Here is a 20,397-nt window from a genome sequence, read left to right as displayed (position 1 = left end):
AGAGTGTTTTCGACGCTGCTGCAAAAGGGCAGTTTTTTTTATTACACCGCCTCGGCTCTATTCAATAAGGGCGCACACAAAAAGGCGAGCATCAAAAGGGCGACCTCAATTGGGCGTGGCGAATAAAGGCCCGCGTAAATAAAGGCGAGCTTCAAAAGGGCGACCACAATTCAGCGCGGTGAACAAAGGCGTTCGTAGATAATTTAGTTCAAATGGCTCTGGAATATGTGAAGAGCAACAAAGGTGCAGATCTACTTGTATTCGAAGGCAACACATTCAGAAAGGAGAAAACTATCAACGGGAAACACATCTGGAAATGCACTGAATATAGGACTGGAAAATGTTCGTCTCGCTGTCATACCAAAAATGGCTTACTCGTCAAGAGACCATCTACGCACAACCATGTTCCAGATGTGGCGAAGATCGAAACAAGGAAAGCAATAATGGACATCAAACAACGAGCAACTTCTTCTACTGACGGACCGCAGGAACTCGTGGCTACAGCAACCCAAGGTCTGTCATCAGCGGTCGTTAGACAACTTCCAGTTTTTCGTCACCTTAAACAAACTGTCCGTCGCGTTCGGCGTGTCAACGAGGCACCAATGTCAAATCCAACTAGTCTGGACGACTTGACTACACCTGTTGAATATTCTACGACTACTGGAGGTGAGCAATTGGCATTGCACATAATCTACAGCTTCAAGTGTAACACAACAATGAGTAAGAGCAGAAAACAACGAAATATAGAGAGCTTTAGAAATAGTTCGTTAGATGTTCATGCATTAATTAATTGGATGTTTTAATATTCTTGCTTTTGCCTTTTTATACGTTAAATCATTGCCTTTATCTAATAATTTTTCTGTAATAATTTTGTTGCGTTTGCCTTTATTCGCTGCGCCCAATTGAGGTCGACATTTTGAAGCTCGCCCTTTTGTGCTCGTCCTTATTGAATTGAACCTATATTTTATGCAACAATAAAACAGAAACATTGAGTTTTATATGAATAATTGTGAGTTTTGTTTAAAGGCAATTTTACGGTCAATTCCTTCCGATGCAAAGTAAGTCCTCTAAAATAACAAAGTGCCGTACTTGATTCTTTTTTTTTTTTTTTTTGTATTGCTGTCAATCAGTAAGAAATGCGCCCTCATCGCCAAGGCGACCGGAGTTTCGCCTTCTTATTGGTTAGGCTATCGGTAGAGGCGGGACTTTCGACATATGGTTGTAAATTTGTGTTGCTCTGAAGAAGCGTCATTAGTTACGGAGGTTGTTTTCCGGTTGCTTTGACGAGGCATCCATCCATCGGGGGACGAAAGGATCATTTTACAGAGAGAGAAGGTAAAATGAAGAAAAAAGATACAAGAGGAAAATTTAAGGAGGCTGCTGTTTTCGTTAAAGTCGGCGTGATGATGCGACTAACGGGTTGTGAATATAATCGATACAGGCGTTGAGGCATAGGCAGAAACAAAATGAAAACATTTTTTTACCATTTTTACAATGGCCTCCTAGCATTTAGGCGACTTCGCCACATGGATTATAGTAGCGTTTGCAGAAGAGGTGTGTAACTAACCAAACTTATTACTTCTACTTACTGTTATTAACACAGAGGCTCTTGTCGAATCCGGTAATTGATGCTGTCTGTTCAGTTGGTCTTCTTGTTATTTATTCCTACTGTCGTACATGTACTTAAGATCCCAGTGCACTATACAATTACGAATATAGTATGATTAAAAGACTTCAAACTTAAATATAAGACGTCAAATATTGAATTAAACTTTGATATCATATTATTAAATAAACTTTGATATACACAGAATACAGAATACATATGAGTTTTGGGTGGTTTTGGAAATTATTTGAATAAGTATTTGATTGCTCAATAGATGAAGTTGGGGAAAAATATATTGGGACATGCCCTTCACTGGTTTCCCGACCAGAGTTGGTTGGTTACTTGCTTATGGTAACAGTTCTTGCTTTCAACAATCCAGTACTGGAAAAAAAGCATATCTGTTTAACTTAATGGATGAGAGAATGTTGTCTAAAATAAAAATGATCTGTTCAGGTTGTTTGGTGTGGACGAAACATTTTAACAGTCGTTCACCCTGTAGTAAAGTGCCGTTGTGCCACGCTACTGGGGCAGATCAAGTCACACCCGACATGCTTGGAAGGTAACTGGAGAGGAGTCTGCTTAAACTGTCACATAGACTGCAGGATACCGAACTCCCAAAGCTCCAACTAGAAAGCCTTTAGTTAGGCCTATTTGTTACTTAATACATAACTATAACTGTTTTAATATTGATGGATGGATGAAGAGAAAAATCAGTTATACTGTACTTGCAAGAATTCCATAAGTTATGACAGAATTGTAACCGTGAATTAGATCCACCATATAACACATTTGTAATTTGTATAATTTATTTAATTGACATTTAAGAAGTCACTGAATCCCATATTCTTTATTTCAAATAACTGATATACCCCGGTCATGTTTAACGGTAATTCAGTGCGCATTCAAAACACAATACTGTTTATGTAATGAGAAATACATTTCTCTCTTTAGAAGTTGTCTGTTTTTCATCATTCTGTACTTTTTAAACACTATTAAGCTATACTTTGTATGTTTCTGAATTGTAAAAAATGTTTTGGGTTAGTAAAATGGAAGGAGTCAGCCTTAAATGTGTTTTGTGATTGACCTCACCAGCATTATTCTTTGTTAAATTTTTTTAAGGTTAAGTCAGACAGAATCAAGGATCAAATCACTAAAGGTAGGAGATCAGCAAAAGAACAAACAGGGCAGTTCAAATTAACAAGTAAAGCGATAAAACCTTATAATATTTAGTAAAACTACATTTCCTTGTCTGAGCCTTTCCTTTATTTGCAGCAAATATTGAAAGTTGTTAGAGATACAGCTTGATTTTAAATACTGTGGCTACGGTAATGTCATAAGGCTTAATGCAGCTATTCAACAAAATAGTGATGCTTGTGACATCATCAGCTATCTATTCCATGCAATATAAATAAACAGACATAACAATAAAGACAGAATGCTACACTTCTATATTAAATTCTGACATACACGGCAAAAGTGTAGCCCACACTAGTAACTGCCAAACCCCTTCAAATGCCAGTGTGGATGGATGGCCTCCAAATGTTGAGAGGCCTTATTTATTCAAAAGTACTGTAATTGTTACTCTAAAGAACAAGACAGGTGGCCATGCGAAATTTCGCAAACCACTGATTGACAGCAGCGTGTTTACATTTGAACAGATAGTGGACCTGCTGCATATTATGGAGGGCAGGAAGTTAAAGAATCACTTGCAAAATCTAACCCTTTAACAGTGATGTGATGTTCTGGAATACTGAGGTATCTGAGGCCAGTGGAGCCGATTTAGAAGTATGGATCCAGGACTTCCAAGGCATGAAAGCAATTTAACCGATACCTAAGGGAAGTCAGCCTCAGGGTTGGACGCTGTTCCCTGCTAATGACCTACTGAGCCTGGAGTTGGGAAGTGAGTGTGCTGGGGCAAAGTTTTGCTCTGCAGGTATCGTGGCCAAAGTTTGGGAAGTGAAGGACATATTTTGGAAATGTTAAGGTAGAGCCAAGCACAAGACAAAAAAGCATGAAATGAAAACAAGTCAAAAATCAAAGCGAAAGTCGTTGCAGGAAGGGTTGAGATTGAAAATAACAAAGCCAAAAATCATTAAGCAAACTGGTAGATGAAAAGGACACTCAAGAAAATTGAAAGCAGAAAATCTGAAAAAAGCTGAATGACGTGTTGAAAAAGATTACGAAATACGAGTCGCGCTAATGACATCCTTCATTGTGTTGTGGAAAAACACATCCCCAGTAACATGGACTAGCATGTTGATGACTGATTCACAAAATTGCTGTGTGCATCAAAAAACAAAAGTGCAATGTGATATTTTAATAGTTTTATTTTAGTTATTGAATATTTGAGTTGACCACCTCAAAGCAAGGGTGCAAAAATCTGTGAAATTGAGCCAAGTCAGCAGATGCATGTTAATTTATTTGTTATAGCAAGGAAATTTCAAAATAATCTAATAATACTGACTAGTCATGTTGCTGGAGAGTGCCTACATGTTTGTTGGCTGTTAATTACCACATGCAAGTAAGAGTTCATTATTCTCTGTACATGTAACAGTAACGACCCAATAAAACTATGAACCTTTAATCATCCCTTCTTTGTGTCTTGTATATAAGTACATTTATACTTTTGACAGTTTTTTGATTTTTGATGTTTTTTGCTCCAGGTTAGGGTGGCAATCTAATCTATCTAATTTCTGGGTGTGTATGTAGATATTCATTTTTACCCGTCAAGTTATAGTAAGTTGTGGGAAATTTGTTAAAGTTTTGGATTTTTATTTCTAATTTATTTTTCTTCTTTACACTTCAGATCTTTTGTTGTATCCTGCCAACATAAAGATGACTGCAGGTTCAATTGTGGCACCACAAATCATCCCTTTAAGAGTCCCCATCCCTGGGATGGCAAAAAGTCAGATTGACAGCAATACACCAATTGAAATAAAATCAGGTAGGAGATATAAGACCTACTCCAAAATGAATCACTGGGGGTTGGCGTGGGATAGGTTTGGGACGCATCTGGTAGGGCTGCTGCGTCATAGCACCTGGACTTGGATTCTGTTCCCGGCTGTAATACAGTCTGTGTGAAGTTTGTGCATTCTTCCCATATTCTTCCGAGTTTCCTCAAAGGGCTCTGGCCTTTCTTAGCTTAGACAGATGTGATTCTGGGTTAATTGGACACTATGAATTGACTAAATACAGAATGTATGTATGCCTGCAGTGGGCTCTGGTTACTGTTTTGAAAGAACGGGATTCAGAAAATGGATGGACAAAGTATATATATATGATAATATGGTAAGATTGCTTGCGTGATCAGTTTAAAAATTAATAAACAACATTTATACCTCAACAAACATTTTTCTAATTGTTTACCTTTAAATCAGGGGTAGACAATGTCGGTCCTGGAGGGCCACAGTAGCTGCAGGTTTTTGTTCCAACCCAGTTGATTACTTACCAACCAGTTCTTGTGAATAACAGATCTTATGTAATTTAATGGCTTGTTAATGTTTTAACTATGCAATGTCCGGTCATTCTTAAATTGTAGATTTTTCTCCTTTCTAATTTAACCATACAAATGAACTGAAGCCTAAAGCAGATGAGTAATTCTCAATTAGTCACTTTTTTCTCTTCGGTTTCCTTGTAAATATTTCATTAAATCAGAGTTCTTAAAGAATACACACAGGTGGAAATGTAAACTAGTTAGATGGAGAACTGTTGGTTCCTTTGTAATCTGCTTCTTATTGCTAGAACATGGTAATCAAAAATAAGGAAAACAGCTATTTAAGACTAAAATAAGCAGTTAAGGGTGGGATATCTTAACAAGTGAGACAACTAAAATGAAGCAGAAAAAAATATTGCTTGAGTGATAAGTGTTTCAACAGCAAAAAAATGACTTTTCTCATGAAGTAAAAACCTGCAGCCTCTGTGGCCCTATAGGACTGACATTGCTCCCCCCTGCTTTGAAAGAATACACCAAGCAAAAATGATGTTCTTTTTATATGCTGCTTACCTCATGTAGTTTTTAGGGGTACAGAAGAAAAAAATTTAATGTCATGTTTTTATACAGAACAAAAATAATAAAGTTTCTGATATACAAGGGATTCAAAAAGTATTCAGACCCTTTTACTTTCTGCACTTCAATTTTTTATTTATAAATTTGCCAATTTTACCCAATGAAAAATGAACAATAAAACATGTTTTCAGAAAGGTTTGCAAATTTTTTAAAAACCAGAAAATCTCAATTATATACGTTTTCAGTCTCTTAAATGTAGTACTGTGTAGAAACCCATTTGGCAGCAATTACACCTTTTGAATATTCTTGTATAGGTCTCCACAAACTTTGCACACCTGTATTTGGCCAGTTTACGCCATTCTCCCTGGCAGATCCTCTCAAAAGCTTTTCAATTGGATTGGTCTTTTGGTCTCTCCTTAGTTGTTTGATGGGGTTAAAGTCTAGACTGTGGTGGTGACACTCAAGGACAGTCAGAGACTTGTCCCAAAGCCATTCCACCATTGTCTTGGCTGGATATTTTGTGTCATTGTCGTTATAAAAGGTGAACATTTTGCACAGTCTGAGGTTGCATTCGCTCTGTAGAAAGTTTTCTTCAAGGACCTCTCAATATTTCGCTGTATTCATCCTTCCCTTAATTCTGACCAATCTACCAATGAAAATCAGTGCCATGGCATGATGCTCGCACTCATATAAATGGTATTAGGCCGGTGAGGAGCAGTGCCTGGTCTTCATCCGACATAGTTGTCGGAGTTCTTAAATGGTTATTTAAGACAAGGTTGCATTGATTAATTATGTGATGACTGTTTTATTCCTTTTCTGGCACCATATATAACAAGTCAGTAAGATAAGTGGCCATTTTTAAAATTCTTTCAAAAATCATCATCTCCTTGCACCAGACCTGTTATAAAGAAAAATGTATTTTTCTCAGGTTTACTAAGCTTTACATTAATCATTTACTCTGGCAGTGATATTCCTCAGGATTCTATTTCCCATTTTGAATGATAATTATAGTTTTATTGACAATATGTTTGTTTTCTGTGTTTTATATTAGTAATATTCCTGTGAGAAATAAGGTTGAATGAGAACAAAAACATTTACTGTTTTTTAGTATATGGCCATTGTTATTCACCTATGCATGGCTCTGCTGTCATTATGCTAATCCTCCTCTTGGGTCTCAGTATGTTAACGGATTTTCTTATTTGGGTCCCCAGATTAAGAACCCCTAGTGTATTTGTCTGAAGCTTGTCCATACTGCCTCAAGACAGGACAGTGTCGGAGAATGAATGTTTGTTTTAAAGGAACATTCCCCCGGAAAATGACACTTTTTATATGTAATTACCCCATGTAATTTGTAGTGATGGCCAACAAAAAATTTTAATCTAATGTTTTCATGCAGAACGAGAGAAAAAAAGTTTGACATAATGGAACTCAATGACAACCTGTTCTGCACAGCAGCAAATGACGTAAAAAACGTAAATGGGGGAAAAAGAAAAATATATCTCCCATTTCTTGTGTTCAGTCGTATGCTCAAAATGTGCAAAATTCATGTATTTTTTGGCTAATATACACTGCTCAAAAATTAAGGGAACACTTAATCCTCACAGTCTAACACCAAGTCAGTTAAGCTTCTGGGATATCAATCTGTCCAGTTAGGAAGCACAAGCGATTGTGAATCAACTTCACCTGCTTTGTTGAAAATTAAAGCGACAACAGGTGGTGCACTGGAGAGGCAACAGCAAGCAAGACACCCCCAAAAAAGGGAATGGATTGCAGGTGGTGGCCACAGACAGTTGCACTCTCCATATCCTTTCTCCTCTAGTTTTGCATTTTGCTAGTGTCCTTGTCACTACTTGTAGCATGAGGCAGTAACTGCAGCCATTTCATTGTGAACAGGTAGTCCAGCTCCTCCAGAATTGCACATCCATATGTGCTGCTGTGTTTCCCATCACAGTCTCAAGAGCATGGAGGAGATACTAGACACGACTCGTGAAAAATGAATGAGGGGGGAGGCTTGCTACAGATTTTTCCACCACTGACTCTACTATCATGTTTTATGATGACTTTCTCATTATGGGAATATGGAAACAAAAGCAATGTACCTTTTAAAGCATCTTTAAATAACATTTACTATGAAAATCCATCCATCCATTATCCAACCTGCTATATCCTAACTACAGGGTCACGGGGGGTCTGCTGGAGCCAATCCCAGCCAAATCAGGGCGCAAGGCAGGAACAAATCCCGGGCAGGGCACCAGCCCACTGCAGGGCACAGACGCACACACCCACACACCAAGCACACATTGGGGACAATTTAGGATCACCAATTCACCTAACCTGAATGTCTTTGGACTGTGGGAGGAAACCAGAGTACCCAGAGGAAACCCATGCAGACACGGGGAGAACATGCAAACTCCATGCAGGGAGCACCCGGGAAGCGAACCCGGGTCTCCTAACTGCGAGGCAGCAGCGCTACCCACTGCACCACCCACTATGAAAATCCTCTGTATAAAATGAAGTTTGTTTTTTCTGCCTTTAACAATGGTTATGTACTGTACCTTAAATAAATCTACTACATCATCTCCATGAGGCACTCTCCCCCTACCAGAGGACACCTGATTAGTCTATTGCTGTACAGTGTCGTTTCCTCTTATTGAAGACATAGTTTTAGTAATGAATGTTGTACTTCTTTTAAACTCTCTGTACAATTATGACATGTTTCAAACCTAAAGAGGCCCATCATTTACTCTAAAGTAGCCGTTCATGCAGCCTCTATTCTAGATAACACTGAAGTTTTGTCTCTGTCTCACAGATACGCCAGATGTCAATATCTACTACACTTTGGATGGCACTAAACCCGAGGCAGCAAAGAGACCAGGATATGGAGAAAATAGCACTGTGAAATACCAGAACCCAATTACACTGCCCGATGGAAAAGTAATAGTTAAGGCCATGGCTGTCACCAGGTATCTGACTTCTTCACTTCTTGCCATTTTGTAACTTGCTATTTGCCTCTCACGAACAAGAGTTCCAAAAAATATTTTCTTGTATGAGGAAAGAAACATATTTTTTATATAATACTTTTCAGGTATTGAGAATGTTAGTTAGTCCTGGTGGAAGCCCCTTTGTTTGTAGCTGGCTTCTGTCTAGCCAAATTTGTCACCTTATGGTGGTCTGTTTGCAGTCAGTATAGTTTCGAGCTATCAGACATGCTTAGTTGAACTGTCAAGAATTTTTTAAAGATGTGTTTGCTTCTGCCATAACTTCAGTATCTTTTTATTTTTCTTCTGTATCTTCTAATGTATAGAAAAGATTCAGAAATTATTCAGACTCCTTCACTTTCTGCACACTTTATTGCGTTGTAGATTTAATTTTAAATGGATACATTTGCCATTTTTACCCCTCAATCTACACTTGATAACTCATCATACACCAAATACCAGTGTCACCTGTAACAGTGAAAAGACGACTTTAGGATACTAACCATAATCCTCCTTTTTCAGTCAACTTCCATCCAATGTTTGTGTTCTTTGGCCCATGTATGCATTTCATTTTATTCTTCAGTTTCAGATGTGGCTTCTTTTGGCTTTACAGCTAGCATTCCAGAGCTGTCTTTTCTCTGTTGCAGATGACACTGGTAATTGGCGTGTATGTAAGGAAGAAGCCAACTAAGGACCTTATAAGGTGTTTGTGTCTCAAACTACAGACTCTGATGTTCTTGTTCTCTTATGCAGTTGTCCTTCTGGGTATTCCCCTCTTTTTCTATACTGGTTAGATCCAGTTTTCCCTCTTCTCTCAAGATAGTAATGGGCACTTTTGTATGAAATCTTTGTTTCTTGGAAATCTGTCACATGGAACAACTCCCATTCTGTGAAAATGACTGACATGTTTCTTGAGAAACTTTTTTCATTTTGGCCATTTTTGAACCCAGGACTGAACTGTAGGAAATTCCAGTGCTTTTAAACCCAAGTGAACAGAATAACAGGTTTCAGTGGTGCAAATGCAATTTCAGAGGTTCCTCTAAAAACCACTTAGCTTATTGTTAATTTTTCACTTTAAATGCTAAGGGAGCCGATCATTAGGACATTGAAGGAACGGCTTCTGAAATTGAGGTTTTGCAATGCATATGTGAATAATAAATTAAAACTCGGTCATTTCAAGCAGTAATAGCCTTTAGCAACAATACTAACATCATGGCTATATTTTTAAATCACTTTAAGGTCCAGAGGTCCACATGACCATCATCGTCAAGTTCTTCCATGAGAACCCTTGAATACCATGAGGACTGATTGAGATCATTTATGTTAGGTAGAATGCCTAGAGGGAGCTGGGCGGTCTTGTGGCCTCGAACCCCTGCAGATTTTGTTTTTTACTCCAGTCGTCTGGAGTTTGTTTTTTTTTCCTGTCCTCCCTGGCCATCGGACATTACTTTTACTCTATGTTAATTAGTATTGCCTAATTTTATTTTTATATTTGTCTTTTTTCTGTTTTCTCTTTTTTCACTTTGAGCTACATCGTTTGTATGAAAATGTGCTATATGAATAAATATTGTTGTTGTTAACAGTATATTGGTAAAAAAAAAAAGGTCTCAATGCTCCAGTTTCCTCCCACAGTCCAAAGACATGCAGGTTAGGTGCACTGGCAATCCTAAATTGTCCCTAGTGTGTGCTTGGTGTGGGTGTGTGTGTGTGTGTCTGTGCCCTAAGGTGGGCTGACGCCCTGCCCGGGATTTGTTCCTGCCTTTCACCCTGTGTTGGCTGGGATTGGCTCCAGCAGACCCCTGTGACCCTGTGTTAGGATATAGCGGGTTGGAAAATGGATGGATGTTATTTAATATGTTTTCAGTAAAAATGCCTGAAAAGTCAGCCTTCAACGCTTGAGTGTAAATATCAAGAATAGCAAAAAGACAACTATTTAAATGAATAGTTTTCATCAAGGTTAAATTAAGTGGTTGGACTAAAGGGGGTGTGGTGGGGCATTAGGTGGTGCTGCCCCCTACACATGATCTGTTCCTCTTTTTAATTCCCCTTTAAGGCCACTATCTCCTGGTGTTAATTTAGTTTCCCCCCTGCATCTTGAAGATCTGCCATTGACTGGACTGGCAACTCTAATCGAGCCCGGTGTGTGTGAGAGAGTGTGCCCTGTGATGCACTGAGGTTACATTTACACTATTAAAAATGGCATTTTTAAACCGGAACAATCTCTGTCCCTATTAGCATTTTTACAGCACTAAATCAACCAAAAACGCATACTGATGTAGATGTTCGCCTACTCTGAGGATGTATGTATTGGTGGAAAAATCCTTGAAGTGTTGGTAATGCCACTGACCACAGGATTCATCACTAAACAGATAAATTATTTGCCTGTTCAACATATTCAGCATTTAAACTGTACAAAATGCAATTTATTTGCATACAGGTAAGCAACATAACAAGCACCATTGAAAGCAATTCCTCTGTGTCTGCTATGTTGGACTATGGTCACTCTTCATGGAAGAAAACCAATCAAAGAAGGAGATATTGTAATGAGCAAAATCTACTCAGAAAAGGGCCACTTAAGAAGCACAGGCAAATAAGACCACAATTAAATTCTGCATTTTGAACATTTTATGGTGTTTACTCATCCATACTGCAATGCTGAAGCTGTGTTTTCAGAAGTATGCAGCTCTGAAGTCTTAATTTTGGGAGTTAAAAACACCACAGTAGTGCAGACTAAAGGTAAAAGCAGAGACTAGTATCTGCATTTAATAAACAAAGATGTCGAAGTGGGGATGTAGCCGGAGACTCATTCCATGTTAAATTTTGCCTTATTACCTGAATTTTGCCAGGAGAGTCTTCCAGGTAATCGTGGTGCTGGAACTGCCAGCTAACAATGTCGTCCTGTATTTCTAACAAGCTTTTCCAACTTATAGCAGGTCTACAGTTGGCATTTTCTTTCTCCTTCATTCTTATGATGTTAAGTCTTATGTGGTTTCAGTGACGGCAGGGAAAGTGCAGTTGTCACCAAGTGCTTTCTTGTGGTGTATGTGAAACCTGAACCCCTTTCTCTTGAAGATGATGAAGAAAACTTCCTCAAGGATTATGCAAAACAGATTCAGGCAAGTAAAGCAGTTCTAGTATGAATTGTGAAACAGTCACACATATCTATCATAGGGTTTGTTTTGATCGCCATTTCAGTATTTCTATGCTAATAAGCAGATAGATATACCCATAGCAGATATACATGTAGTGACAGGCCGGTGGTCAGGAAAGCCAGTACCAGGTGCAAAAGAAACAGAAGATGAGTAAATTATAATGCATGAATTTGGTATAATCTGTATACAGTCATATGAAAAAGTTTGGGAACCCCTCTTAATCCTTTGGATTTTTGTTTATCATTGGCTGAGCTTTCAAAGTAGCAACTTCCTTTTAATATATGACATGCCTTATGGAAACAGTAGTATTTCAGCAGTGACATTAACTTTATTGGATTAACAGAAAATATGCAATATGCATCATAACAAAATTAGACAGGTGCATAAATTTGGGCACCCCAACAGAGATATTACATCAATACTTAGTTGAGCCTCCTTTTGCAAATATAACAACCTCTAGTCGCCTCCTATAGCCTTTGAGTGTCTGGATTCTGGATGGAGGTATTTTTGACCATTCTTCCATACAAAATCTCCCTAGTTCAGTTAAATTTGATGGCTGCCGAGCATGGACAGCCTGCTTCAAATCCTCCCATATATTTTCGATGATATTCAAGTCAAGGGACTGTGACGGCCATTCCAGAACATTGTACTTCTCCCTCTGCATGAATGCCTTTGTAGATTTCGAACTGTGTTTTGGGTCATTGTCTTGTTGGAATATCCAACCCCTGCGTAACTTCAACTTTGTGACTGATGCTTGAACATTATCCTGAAGAATTTGTTGATATTGGGTTGAATTCATCTGACCCTCGACTTTAATAAGGGACCCAGTCCCTGAACTAGCCACACAGCCCCACAGCATGATGGAACCTCCACCAAATTTGACAGTAGGTAGCAGGTGTTTTTCTTGGAATTCGGTGTTCTTCTTCCGCCATGCAAAGCACTTTTTGTTATGACCAAATAACTCAATTTTTGTCTCATCAGTCCAAAGCACTTTGTTCCAAAATGAATCTGGCTTGTCTAAATGAGTATTTGTATACAACAAGCGACTGTTTGTGGCGTGAGTGCAGAAAGGGCTTCTTTCTCATCACCCTGCCATACAGATGTTCTTTGTACAAATTGTGCTGAATTGTAGAACAATGTACAGATACACCATCTACAGCAAGATGTTCTTGCAGGTCTTTGGAGGTGATCTGTGGGTTGTCTGTAACCATTCTCACAATCCTGTGCATATGCCGCTCTTGTATTGTTCTTGGCCTGCTAGACATGCTGGGTTTAACAGCAACTGTGCCTGTGACCTTCCATTTCTTGATTACATTCCTTACAGTTGAAACTGACAGTTTTTAAACCTCTGAGATAGCTTTTTGTAGCCTTCTCCTAATCCATGATACTGAACAATCTTTGTTTTCAGATATTTTGAGGGCTGCTTTGAGGATCCCATGCTGTCACTCTTCAGAGGAGAGTCAAAGGGAAGCACAACTTGCAACTGACCACCTTAAATACCTTTTATATCTCATGATTGGACACATCTGTCTATGAAGTTCAAGGCTTAATGAGCTAATCCAATCAATTTGGGGTTTCAAGTAATCAATATTGAGCAGTTACATGCATTCAAATCAGCAAAATTACAAGGGGACCCAAATTTTTGCACAGCCAGTTTTTCACATTTGATTTGATTTCATACAACTAAATACTGCTTCACTAAAAATGTTTGTTCGGAAAATACCCCAGTACTCAGATGTTCCTAGGAAATGAAACACATACCACTGTTATCTTTTTTTTGTTGAAAGTAAATTATTATGCAGGATGAGGGGGGTTCCCAAACTTTATCATATGACTGTTTAAATGGGAGTCCATGGCCTGGGCAAGATGGCTCCACAGCTGTCAAAGAGATATTACTCCAAAGGGGAAATCCACAGACAAACTTACATTGCTGGGCCTCCATTAGAGTAGGCTTTGTCCTTGAAATATTAAATTCTTGAAAGTGATGATTTTAGAAGCATAAGGTTCATGGAAAGGCCAGGAATACAAAGGGTGTCTGTTTCTTTAAATTTTCACTGGAGCTTAGGGACACAATAAGATCAGGACCTGCCATTGGGAGCCTTGGCAGAAACGCACTGCACCTTCTAGAAGTTTTCCTGTTCCTGGACATGGTTCTGGGGAATTGTTTCAAATTATCTGCCCGCCTTTTTGATACTTGAATTTTTTGCTATGTCTTTAGGAAGGTGTTCACTTTAAAATTTGTGTTTGTTTGCTTGTGCAGGACTGCCAAGAAAATCTTGATGCCAGTGGACGGCAGAGAAAGATGAACAGGGGAATAGAAATGGCTTGGAATGAGACAACGCGGAAATATCAAGGCACGTGACTTCCATTTGTAAGACTCAACATGGGAACTTTGTCTGTCTGTCTGTCAATCAAGTAATGATGGCTGGCATAAGGATTAGTGCTGCTACTTACAAACCTAGGGGTAATTTCTGACCCTGTTCTCCACTAGGCATTTCTTTGAAGACTGGTGTCACGCTACACAAAGTTTCCAGCAGTTTTCAGTTGTAGCCTTCATTTACATAATCTCAGCAGGTTGTGGACTTCATGGCGCATGCCCTTGTCCGCCAGTCATAGAGTTTTACATCCCCAGTGACTCAGTCATAGTCCCGTACAGCTTTCCTTGTGATTTTGTGGCTAGACATAGGGACAGGCTCTTGTGTGTACAAAAAAAAAAATTGCATACTCCGGCAGAAGTGCATGTCGTTGTACAAGGACATGCTTGACAATTCAATGTCTTGTGTTTGTTATGCCAGGACAAAATAGATGAAAAAAAAACCAGACCAAGATTGTGGAAGAATTCACCATACTTGGAAAACATTTGTACAGCTACTGGTGTTCTCAGGCAATGTATATCTAAACTGACCCCCTTTGTGTGAGTGGGCCCTGTGATGGACTAGCACTCTGTCCATGGTTGGTTTCTGCATTGTGCTTGATGTTACATTGGTAGGCTACAGCATTCCTGAATTGGGTCTAATTAGGTGTGAAAATATCATGTTGTATACAATAATTACCAAAGTGACCCACTATTAGTAAGTCTCTTATCTCATCGTCTCATCTTCCTATCTGCTTTTTTTAGTTTGGGTTGCAGTGGAAGCTGGCCAAACAGGTTAGCCCAGACTTCTCTGTTCCCAGCTAAGGATTTCAGCTCTTCCTGGGGAATTCCCTGGCATTCTTCAGCCAGCCAAGAGATGTGATCCCTCCAGCATGTCCTGGGTCTGCCGTAGGGTCTCCACCCAGTGAGACATGGCTGGAGCAGCTCTAGGGGAGCCACCTGGGGGATATGTCCTTGTGACAAGCCCAAACCATGTCAACTGGTTCTTCTACATCCAGAGGAGCAGAGACTCTACTCTGAGACTCTCTCAAATTGTTGAGCTTCTCACCCTATCACTGAGTGTCAGCCAAGCCACCTTGTGAAGAAACCTAATTTCTGCTGCTTGTGCTCACAGTCTAATCCTTTTCATCATTACCCACAGCGCATGACCATAGGCGAAGACAAGAATGTAGATTGACTGGTAACTCGAGAGCTTTGCTCTTGGATTTAGGTCCCTCTTCACCACCACAGATTGGTAGAACACCCGCAAAACAGTTACTGCCACTTCAATCTACTTCTCAATCTCATGTTCCCATTTTCCATCACTCATGAACAAGATACAGAGAAACTTGAACTCCTCCACTTAAGGCAGCTGTTAACCCTCACCTTTAGAGAGCAATACCCTCTTGTAAGAGACAGAACCATGACCTCAGACTTGGAGGTGCTGATCCAAATCTCAGTTGCTTCACACTTGTCAGTGAATCACTCAAGTGTGTGCCTAAGGTCATAGTCAGATGAGGACAACATTACCTACAAATAGAGGGTGTCCAGTTGAGGGGTGGCTTGGGTTAGCGTTGTCACTTTAGGCAGATGACATTGTCCTTTGTGCTGCTCTGACTGTGACTTTTGCCACACACTCAAGCTATTTTCTGCTGAGTGTGTAGCTGCCAGGATGAAGATCAGCACCTTCAAGTCTGAGGTCATGGTTCTCTCTAATAGTAAGTGTGTAGTAATATTATTTTTATTTGGAGCACTGGCAGGTTAGATGACATCTTTGGGGTCACATATTGTGTATCATATATCTTACCGATTTCTTTTATGCGTCTCACACCTTTCTTGCATTAATTACGTTTATTCTCATTTCAGTCACCTGGTAATTGTGATGACAGGACCGTTGTGTGAGGCAAACTGAACCTCATGCAGTGCTTGGTGTCTTGCTCATCACCTTTGGCTCTTCTTTTTTGGTTTGTGGTTTGGACGTCTTAGTTCAAATGTGGCTTTCCTGACTAAACAGCTATTTGATGTTCTGCTAAAATTGTTTGTGTCCACTGATTTGGCTTGCTCTATCTCTAACCATTGGATCCACCTAAAGCGACTGTGAAAATCATCAAGAAATACTCCGACTTTGCTGTCAGTTGCTCTATGTCCTTAACATCTCACCTTTATAAGTGGCCTTATTCTCTTACATCATTTTCAGTGAGAGATAATTAGGTGGTGAATGGCACTTGTGTCTGGGACAGTCTGACACTGAATCAGTGATGGGGACTGAACCCTCGCAACCATGTGGTTTACAGTAAATGAATCTTTAGCCACAAGGCCATATTACATGAAAAGATTTAATTTAAACTGACAAGCGCATGAATGCCTTTAGTAAAGCATTTTTATTCTGTTACTCCTCATGGAATGCTTAGTGAAGTTAAGACATCCATATTCTTGCAAATGACAGAAGGAAAATGTTAAGATGCTTTTGTAGGTCAGTGTGCTTGTTTAGCTTCTGTCTTAGTCCTTTTTTTATGTCTTCACAGCTTTGAAGATGACTGCAAGCAGCACCCCCAAGACCCCCAAGGGCCCCCGTTTCCTTAACAGTCGGCTTGGTACACCTTCTCAAAGCCAAGACGTAATGTCAGTCCTTCACACACAGAGGTCACAGGTCAGTTTATCCATGTCATTTGTGTGCATTCATGTGAACCTTCTGATCTTTAGGGTGATAAGCATTAAAGATGTTTGACCCCTTTGCTTTTGTAGTGCTTTGTCTTAAATTTCACTTTTTAATGTATTATTCGTCCATAACTTGAATGAGAATTGATGTCTGAAGTTTTTCAGAAAAAAAAAATCAGATGTGTGTTAGGCGGTCAGATGTATAGGCATTTGATTTCATAGCCTGGAACGTTCAGCAAGCTGTGCCACAGAAAATCCATCATGGATCAGCATATAGGTGGGTGTGTGTGGAACTCACAACAAACACATATGTAAAATTACTCAAACAGGTTTGACTAAGGGCGGCACGGTGGCGCAGTGGGTAGCGCTGCTGCCTCGCAGTTGGGAGACCTGGGGACCTGGGTTCGATTCCCGGGTCCTCCCTGCGTGGAGTTTGCATGTTCTCCCCGTGTCTGCGTGGGTTTCCTCCGGGCGCTCCGGTTTCCTCCCACAGTCCAAAGACATGCAGGTTAGGTGGATTGGCGATTCTAAATTGGCCCTAGTGTGTGCTTGGTGTGTGGGTGTGTTTGTGTGTGTCCTGCGGTGGGTTGGCACCCTGCCCGGGATTGGTTCCCTGCCTTGTGCCCTGTGTTGGCTGGGATTGGCTCCAGCAGACCCCCGTGACCCTGTTTGGATTCAGCGTGTTGGAAAATGGATGGATGGATGGTTTGACTAATTTGGGATTGTGAAAAACACACTAATGATCACATCTCACTGAACACAGTAATGTTGATTGACCTAGGGACTAGGACCTTTAAACTGTCATCTGTTTGACCCATTGCCAAGACACCATTATGGAAAAACCTGCACGGCTAGTCTGTTTTACCGTTTCAACATAAATGAGTGCCTGTAGCTCAGATACTTGTATTGTCTGATTGTTACTCATTCTTTCAAGGTCACTTGGAATGTTATAATAATGTCTTTGGAGCCCTATTAAACAGCAAAGCAAAGAAAATGGTCACTCATACAAAAATCAAAAAACAAAAAAGAGCTGGCTGTGCTCCTATAGCTGATGTTACCTCTGCATGAGTGTCTAGGCAGCAGGCTAAATTTTTCCTTTATTTTTCAGACTGCAGCTTCTGGAGATGCTGCTCAGAAACTGTTAACAAGCACGCAGATTCTGAGAATCCAGAGAGAAACCGATTTCCTCAGGTGAGGCAAGGAGTCAGTCATTAGTCTGTAGGACACTGAAGTCAGGCTCCTTTGTTTAATGCTATTTTATGTAAAAAACAAAACTATCTATGCAAAACAAAAAAAAAATAAGTGTGAAGCAGAATCAAAACTGCATACCAGCGCACATATTTCACTTCTGTTAATATCAAAAACACAAGGTTAAAGGCCAGGGTCATTTGTTGTTTATTAGAACACTGGCATGGGCTTGTGTTGATAATTCCAAACTGTTTTAATGTCATGGTTATTTTGGAGAAGTAATAGTTTGTGTATGTCTTAAAAAGTTAGTCAAAACTGGCAAAGAAATGTGCCAAGAACCTCATCAGGTTACCATTCTACTAAAGTGTTTGTGTAAAATAAGAAAGCCTAATTTCCTATCAGTTCAAGTCTCATATTTGTTCACAGTATTGACATTTATCATTGGTCCTTCAGATAAGAAATCAGCCCACTGCTAGAGCACAGCAAGCTGTGTTTGTCACTTCCACAATACACCTACATAGGGGGTCATTAATTTTTTTTTTACCACTTCTCAATGATAACACTTAACAGCTGACCGAGGCAGACATAGCAGGGCAGAAATTTCATGTACTGACTTGTGACACAGGTGGCATCCTATTACAGTGCCATGTTTAAAGACACCTTTAAAGTCAGGCCTTGACTGACTACATCCATTAGCAATCACCTGGTTAACTTTTAATTTCTCATAATTATCCTTGGACACGTTTTAGATGTTGCAGTGTAATGCCCAGTGGATGGTTGGTCACTGCCAGGGTAAAAAACAACTCGACGTATCTGATTTTGGATTAAGCAGCTTCAGAAAATAGATAAATGGACAGAAGTAAAAAATTGTAATGCTTTGTGACCCAATGCCGTATTACCTGGCTGTTCTGTATTTTAGTATCAACCTGTTTATTTGTTTTTTCAGGTGTGCACATTGCCTGGCTCCTCGTCCCACAGATCCCTTTGCTCGTTTCTGCCAAGAATGTGGTTCGCCGATGCCACCTGTTCCAGGGCAGAGACTGCCACCTCCTGAAGGAGCCCAGGTTGTCCTTAGTATTAAGTGAATTTTACTTAAAGTAGGAGGGGTCTTTCCTTGCTGTTTACTTGGACAGCCATGTTGGGTTTCAAACCACATTGAAAAGACATTCAAAAATCCCACTTCTGACTCACCACACTACCCCATGCAGGACACTGTATGTTTAGTGAATGAATGTTTGTTACAATTGAAGAACCAAACTCATCTTATTCAGTGTAATGCCATATACACAAAGACCGCGGGTCAGCTCAGAAAAGCAAAAAAGGGAAAATCTTTACTGATGAACTGATTAAAAAAAAGTAAAGATTTCAAAGACCACGAAAAGGCTCCTATACATCAGCTGCAGGTATGAGTGGGCCAGGAGCTGGACTGGCACCTCATCCAGGATTGCTTCCTGCCTTGCACCCAGTGCTGCCTTGATAGGTGTTTTCCACCCGCCCAGTTCCCCCTCCCACACACACACTCTCCCACCCACCACAATGGTCAATTGGATTAAGCATGGCAGAATAAAGTAGGTAATGTATCATTAAACTTCTAAAAATTTACCAAAGGTATCCCAAATGGTCTGTGTTAGGTCCTGTTTTACTTCCTGTTTACTGTATATAAATGATATGGCTTTAAAGTTAAATATCTTGCAACTTCTGTATTAATTTATTCTTTGAAACTCAAACTGATGGCAATACTAGGCAATTTGTTTGTTGTCTTATGTTTTGTTGAAAGAAGATGATGATGATGGCTCAAATATGGTGATGTACACTACAGACATTCTGCCTCTTCTATACTTAAACCTTTTAATGGTGTTTATCTGTCAGTCCTTTGGTTTATAATTGATGATAAATTTGCTATTCATGTTTCTGATTTACATAAGTTGTATGTTTCCTTTTAGTGTTAGAATGGAAAGACATGCACTGGATTCATGAACATCCAAATCCTGTCATTGTCAGCACATGTTGTTGTGTTGTCGATTTAATTTTTAAATGGGTACATTTGGCATTTTTCCCATCCATCTACACTCAATAATTCATAATGACAAAGTGAAAACAAGTTTTCAGAAAGACTTGCAAATTTGTTAAAAATCAAAAACTGAAATTTCTCATTTAGCTGAATATTCAGCCCCTTTTACTGTGGCACTCCATATACAGTAGTACTCAGATTCATCCTGTCTGTGTTAATTCTTCATGAGAGGCGTCAAGAACTTGATTGGAGACCACATTTGGTGAACTGGACTGATTGGAAATCATTTAGAAAGGCACACACCTGTGTATACTGTATTTGGACCAACAATTTACACTGCATGTCAGGACCAAAAACAAGTCATGAAGTTCAAGGAACTCTCTGTAGACTTCAGCGATCAAATTGTAGTGAGGCATAGACCAAGGCAAGAGGTGTAAAACCATTT

The 20,397-nt window shown here is 39.6% G+C and overlaps 2 protein-coding genes across 2 annotated transcripts in view; both read left to right on the top strand.

The window, feature by feature from the left end:
- The first annotated feature begins 31 nt into the window (after positions 1-31).
- LOC127525924 (uncharacterized) lies at positions 32-14,104 on the top strand. Its single transcript, XM_051919245.1, has 5 exons — positions 32-666; positions 4,413-4,550; positions 8,422-8,575; positions 11,586-11,706; positions 14,003-14,104. Exons 1-5 carry the CDS (start codon positions 213-215, stop codon positions 14,102-14,104), a joined length of 969 nt encoding a protein of 322 aa, XP_051775205.1. The 5' UTR covers positions 32-212.
- Positions 14,105-16,339: 2,235 nt separating this feature from the next.
- dzank1 (double zinc ribbon and ankyrin repeat domains 1) overlaps positions 16,340-20,397 on the top strand; it is a 45,123-nt gene continuing 41,065 nt past the window's right edge. The window contains exons 1-3 of the mRNA XM_028821009.2: positions 16,340-16,745; positions 17,862-17,944; positions 18,888-19,005. Coding sequence (XP_028676842.2) covers positions 16,629-16,745; positions 17,862-17,944; positions 18,888-19,005 — 318 coding nt within the window. The 5' untranslated portion in view covers positions 16,340-16,628. The remainder of the gene's footprint in view (positions 16,746-17,861; positions 17,945-18,887; positions 19,006-20,397) is intronic.

This window comes from Erpetoichthys calabaricus, chromosome 15 (assembly GCF_900747795.2).
Source record: "Erpetoichthys calabaricus chromosome 15, fErpCal1.3, whole genome shotgun sequence".
NCBI classification, from domain to species: Eukaryota; Metazoa; Chordata; class Cladistia; order Polypteriformes; family Polypteridae; genus Erpetoichthys; species Erpetoichthys calabaricus.
The sequence above is the reverse complement of the archived record's forward strand: the minus strand, read 5'-3'. Positions and strand labels throughout refer to the sequence as shown.

Bases quoted from the DNA above. Each gene is read 5' to 3' on its own strand.
- LOC127525924 (XM_051919245.1), top strand. From the start codon at position 213: ATGGCTCTGGAATATGTGAAGAGCAACAAAGGTGCAGATCTACTTGTA. The intron at 4,551-8,421 runs GTAGGAGATATA...TCTGTCTCACAG, and splicing joins ACCAATTGAAATAAAATCAG to ATACGCCAGATGTCAATATC. The intron at 11,707-14,002 runs GCAAGTAAAGCA...TTGCTTGTGCAG, and splicing joins ATTATGCAAAACAGATTCAG to GACTGCCAAGAAAATCTTGA.